The 6147-nt window shown below is 48.1% G+C and overlaps 1 protein-coding gene across 1 annotated transcript; it reads left to right on the top strand.

The window, feature by feature from the left end:
* The first annotated feature begins 372 nt into the window (after positions 1-372).
* On the top strand, positions 373-2307 carry LOC136494723 (2-oxoglutarate-dependent dioxygenase 11-like). Its single transcript, XM_066490909.1, has 4 exons — positions 373-490; positions 587-889; positions 962-1209; positions 1304-2307. Exons 1-4 carry the CDS (start codon positions 428-430, stop codon positions 1899-1901), a joined length of 1212 nt encoding a protein of 403 aa, XP_066347006.1. The 5' UTR covers positions 373-427; the 3' UTR covers positions 1902-2307.
* Positions 2308-6147: the final 3840 nt, after the last annotated feature.

The following is a 6147-nucleotide window of genomic DNA, read 5'->3' on the forward strand; positions in this document are numbered from 1 at the left end:
AGAGGAATCGGATTCACGCCCTATAAGTTAAGAAACTCATCTTTTTCTCCTACAACAATGTAGTTGGTTTGTGTCAAGTATGAAATTTTGAATCTAACACCAAATGGGACACCGTCCTCCTCCAGTTTACCACGGTTGCACCTTTGATGTGCCTCCGCCTCGACCTTGCGACAAGCTCGAGGCTACCACCGGCCAGTGTAAATAGTGAGACAAATAAAAGTAAGAAATCGGTAACGCATCGGGTACTTTTACTAGTACGAATTAAAATTGCGCAACATCACGTGATACGTCAGCCGATTGTTGTTAAATACAGTAGCAGGTCCAACAACTTCACCTGGTCGTGTTTAGAAAAATGCAAATATATCATTGTAAACCAGGCGTAGTTCAGTTACACCCTTGAACCTCTGTTCCATCTCTAATTGCGATTATGCCGGATCTCCACATGCATGGGCATGGACGGGATCGGACGCGTAACCAAAAACCTGAAAAAGTAAGGAACTTGAGGGTTGGTTTGTATATATATTCATATATACATAAAGTATATGATTGGACTCTTGACGGTAAACTTGTGCCGTGCCAAGCATAGCCGCAGGTAGGCAGGCACGCAGAAGAATCAACAATGGCGGATGACGATGGTAGTGCCGGCAAGCTCTTCGGCAGGGAAAAGATCACGGACGCCACCGTGGCCTTGTTCACCGAGTCCGCCAACAAGCTCCCTGACGACAGGTTCATCCGAACCAAGGAGGTCCTGGCAGCTGGTGCGGTCGTCGGTGAGGATGAGATGCTGGAGCTGCCGGTGGTCGACATGGCGAGCTTGGTCGATCCGGACTCGTCGGCGTCGGAGACGGCAAAGCTGGGCTCCGCGTGCAGAGAGTGGGGATTCTTTCAGGTGAGGATCATATCGATCCATTTCCTTTCTCTCCCATCCTATCCTTATCCTCCATGGCTCCGTTTCTTGTAGCTCATAAACCATGGCGTGGAGGAAGCAGCGATACAGCAGATGAAGGAGAGCGCTGCACAGTTCTTCAGCTCGCCACTAGAGAGCAAGAACACGGTGGCCGTCCGAGATGGATTCCAAGGATTCGGTCACCACTTCAACGGGGGTTCCAGCGAGAAGCTGGACTGGGCGGAGTGCCTACTCCTCATCACGCAGCCAGTCCAAGATAGGAACATGGATTTGTGGCCGGAGACGAACCCACCCACGTTCAGGTAGGTTTGTGTCAGAAACGCAGAATTTCAATTTCCCTGTCGATTAGATACGCATCAACAAGTGTTCCATGGATCCTGCCTGCCTGCCTCCTAGGCATGCGCTTGACAGGTACTCCGTGGAGACAACAAATCTCGCAAGGCGCCTTCTGGGCTTCATGGCGACCGACCTCGGTGTCAGCCAAGCGGCGCTCCTAGGCGCCTTCTTCGCCGGGACCGGGAACGAGAAGGGGCAGAGCATGTCCATGCACCACTACCCTCCGTGCCGGCACCCGGACAAGGTGCTGGGCATCGCGCCGCACACCGACACCCCGGCCCTCACCTTCCTGCTGCACGTCGACCACACGCCGGGGCTCCAGGTCAGGAGGGGCGGCAGGTGGTTCCCCGTGCGGCCGCTGCCGGGCGCCCTCGTCGTCAACGTGGGCGACGTCCTCGACGTGCTCACCAACGGCGCCTACGTCAGCGTCGAGCACCGGGTGGTCCCGGACGCCGAGAGGGGCCGAACCACCGTCGCCATGTTCCATGATGCATGTGTCCAAGGTCTGGTGGCGCCGCTCCCGGAGCTCCTCCTCGGGGGAGGCGACGCACGGGCACAGGCACGCTACAGATCCATCCCAAAGCTCGACTACCTCAATGGCAGCGTCATAGCATTGGCCCAAGGGAGACGGTTTCTTGACAGCCTCATCAAAAAGTAAACAACCGCACCAATTTCCAAGAGACCAACGCAGTCGTGTGTGTGTCTTGCACTCTTGCTGTCCTCGATCTTATTTTCTTCATTTTCTTCTAGATTTTAAATGTAGCCACCGTATGTGAGTAATGAAATACTCTCTTCGTCCTGGATAAACCATCTCTAGAGTTGCCCCAAGGTTAGTCCGAACCGTAAAACTATAAGATAGTTTCGTACTTGTCAATTAATATAGACACTATATATAGAAACTATACTCCAATAGACAGTTTCTACAAATAAAATTTTCATGCAATCATCTATCTTCTCTCCTATCATCAATCTGTCGTATAGGAAACCATTTTCTTATCTCTCCTTAACTTCAATGATACGTCATCATTTTGCCTACTTGATAGCTTAATTAACGCCATGGACAAACAAGGGAACTATTTTATATGATGACGTCACATGGCAAATAGATGATTAAACAAACAACTTGTATAATGGGCCGTCTGTTCAGTTGTCTATTGTTCATTTAATGCTTGCATATAGTTAAGATCAAGTGTGAGTATGAAACTATTGTGACGCTTAGAGCAAGTATAATAGCAGGCTGTAAGCCGACTAAATGCTGAGGTGGAGGAGAGAGGGGAGGAGAGAGAGGAGAAGCGGGCTGTAAGCTTACAGCCGGCTTGGGCACAAGAACCAAGAAAGTCTGTGAGAGAGACAAGTGGGCCATGTATTAACTGTAAAGAGCTAACTACTGTATGAGTGGGCTGAGAGAAGGCTGTAAAGAACCTTACAGCCAGCAAGCCGGCTGTATTATTAGCCTTGCTCTTAGGCCAGTTTCAGTGGGGGTTTCATCTCCCAGTTTCCAACACATCCATATTTTGGAAACAGTGTAGAAGAGTTTCATCCCCATGAAACTCTCTCTACTCCCATGAAACTTTTATCTTCTCTCTCTTCATCAAAACAGTGCCATGTCAGCATATTTAATGCCCATAAAACTCTATGAAATCCCCATTGAGACTGGGCTTATTGATATAAAACAGATCAAACAAAAAATAATAATAAGATGAGCATGGTCTTCAATATTTTTTGGAACCATCAATATAAATAGCATCCTTATATACTCCCTCCGTCCTGAAATATTGTGCATCCTGACATTTGAAATTTGTTACCAAATATAGTGTATTCAGGGAACAAGAAGATAATGTTTACTTAAATAAAAATACATGATTATTTTGTACAAGGAACTCATGTACTTGCCATATTGTGTATAAGGAGACTAAGAGTTCACCCTTTAATCATGCGAAATAGAATCAGATTTCAATACATTAGGAAGATAAGTGATGGGTACATATGTCTATTGCACTCTCCCTTATTTTGTCTTAGAATGGACAAAATGCACTATAAAGACGGAGGGAGTATTTATACGTAATGCAATATAACAGATTTTTTTGGAACTTGATGACACCTGTCAACACAAGCAGCGATGAATTCTCACTTGAGAGTGCTCAGCAACCGCAAAGTTCTTTGAAGCAAAATATATGCATAGATGGAGTTCAAACATAACTCCTTGCAACAGCAAAGTTACAAGTAAAATTGATACACGCTGGAATTTTGTTCACGTTATAAAACCATCACAAAAGTTCAAATGCTAGACTCTGTTAGCCTGAGAACAAAGACTGTTGATGCAGATAATAGTTGAATATCCACTGACCAACAGAGTATCATGGCCTACAGAATATTCACTGACCAAGTTAGCTTTGTAAAGACAGACATACAGGCAAGCCGCAACTAGGAAGATTGCTAATGGGAAAAGAAAAACAACCTGCAAACTTGAAATTTGGAGAACAAAGTGCTACAAGGACACTCATCATGCTTTCTCATTGCTAAAGTCATGAGGGCCTCCTGTATTTTTTTTCTTATGTAAAAAGCACGACAAGCTTAGCAAGAAACTATTTCGACAACATCAGCAAAAATGTCTACTCGGTTGCATGGTTTGGGTGACCGTCTCCGTGATCCATATATTTTGAGCCTTTTACCCGTGTGTCATTATAAAAGATGATCGTGACCTACAGGCCACTAAAAAGTTCGAATGCACCCAGGTGTCATCGTGCTAAACTTTTTTGTCCTCCACGCCATTCCGTCCACGCCATTCGATTAGATTTCTACTGTTTGACAGCCCTGATATGTGGGCCCGACCGATGATAATGGCCAAAATACCCTTCTCTCGTAACCCTGTCCTCGCCCTTCTTTCTCTCTCTGGCCCCGTTCGGGTTACCTCATATCCGATTTGTTCGGCTTCTTTTTTCAGCCGAAACTAAGATTCAGTAAGCCGAACGGAACGAGACCTCTGTCCGGTGGTGCCAAGCTGTAAGTGACCTGAACACCTTCTTCCTCCTCAACCTATCGTCTTCCTCTCCCTCCATCTTATCTAAAGACAGGCCTACGACGGTGGGGGTGTGGCCAGCCGGTGGGCGCGGGTTGCCGCGTGGGCTCTGCCGCGGTACGTGCTGCGCGTGGCAGGATGACAGTGCGACCGACACAGCGGATGCAGAGGTGTTGCTGGACGAGGGCGCGGGTCCCCGACACCGCCATCGGGAGGCGGAGGCGCAGGTACCAGCCCCACCAACAAGTCCGTGGCTCAGTGGCGAAGCCACGTTCAAGCATGGGGGTCTAGCGACGCCGACGATTTTGTCCTAACCCTTATACCGAGCAATTTTTGGCCGGCTACAACCCCAGTAAAAATCACGTAAGACCCCAGTGGCCTCAGCACAGCAGTCCGTAGTCCATCTGCCCAGCCCAGCAACAGCAGTCCACAATCCATCTGCTCAGGCTCAGCCCATCCGATCCATCAATCTATACATACGCAGGCCACATAGGTGAATTGGAGAAGGCCAAACGTTGCCTTGCATCCGATCCAGCGTCTGCTAACAGCCTGGTAGAAGCCGGGGGCAGGTCACACACCCTTTCAGCTTTGCAAATCCTCCTGCGGGCGTCGCCCCTACCCAGCGGCCTGCGCTCAGCCGCCGCTCATCGGTAGCTCAGTTCGTTCTCGATCTCATGTTCTCCTGTGCTGTCCTATCTACTCTCAAGCATCTAGACAAGGTACCCCAAACAAGAAATACCCAATTATGCAGTTTGCAATTAACGATCAAGTCTGAATTTTGAGGTCTTAGTGTTTTTATTTTTTCCAGCTATACAATCCGAACTCAGATTCTCAGAAAGCATTGTGTAACTTGCGTCCCAGCAAAGAAGTCGAGACCATTCTCTTTCATTCCAGCAAGACGCCAGGTATCTATCTAGTAGTGACTTTAACAATGTACACATAGCTGCTATTTGCTTTAGTTTTTCTTATCATGTGACTAATTTAGTAATTTGATAGGCAATCAGAGCACATTGAAAGGATTCTACAAAAGGAAATTACCCCCAGCCGGTGATAATGACAATAGTCATAGAGACACTTCAAGAATAAGAAGAGATGGAGATGGCACTGCATCAAACATTAAGTGTACTATTCAGCACACTTCACATATCTCACGAGTGATATCACTAAAGAGCAGCATCTACTTCGATTGAGGACATCTATTAAAGTTGTTTGATATTTATTGCATCATAGTTGTAGAGGAAAGTTGTAAGAGGTAACTACTCTTGCAAAACCTTATTTTGTCACAATATACATTTTTATTTTATCAATTTGATGTTATGCATGGTATTATCAGCACTTAGTACCGTGAGTACTAGGGGCGGATGCACATCGCGGGCCAAATTCTAAGGGAGCAACTCTTAAGTCTGAATGGAAAAATCAAATCAAATAATCTATTTCTGGATAAAGCCTTCAAGTAAAAAGTCATAGCCTTCCAAAGGGTGTATGTCTAGTAAAATTTCTAGCCTTCTATAATTTAGCCCCCCTCCTAACCTATTTCTGGATCCGTCACTGGTGAGTACTGACCCCAGTGGCCATTTCTCCTGGCTTCGCCCCTGCCGTGGCTTACCGCGCCCGATCGGTGAGCCTGTGGGCACTGGTGGGCCGCCTGGCGTCGTCGCAGGCCTCCGCCTCCGTCTCCACGGAGGCCGTGGCCGAGGGCGCGGCACAACTGGGCCAGGTGCTCGTCTCCCTCTTCGAGCTGCTGCACCACCCGCAGGCGCAGAACCCGTTGCGCCGCCTTGGCTCGTCCCCTCTCGTGGAGCGACTGTTGGATGACTTCCTCCGCCTCGCCGACGCGCACGGCAGCTTTCGGGTCGCCCTGGTCGCGCTTGCGGGGCTGCAGGCC

This window comes from Miscanthus floridulus, chromosome 1 (assembly GCF_019320115.1).
Source record: "Miscanthus floridulus cultivar M001 chromosome 1, ASM1932011v1, whole genome shotgun sequence".
Lineage (NCBI taxonomy): Eukaryota > Viridiplantae > Streptophyta > Magnoliopsida > Poales > Poaceae > Miscanthus > Miscanthus floridulus.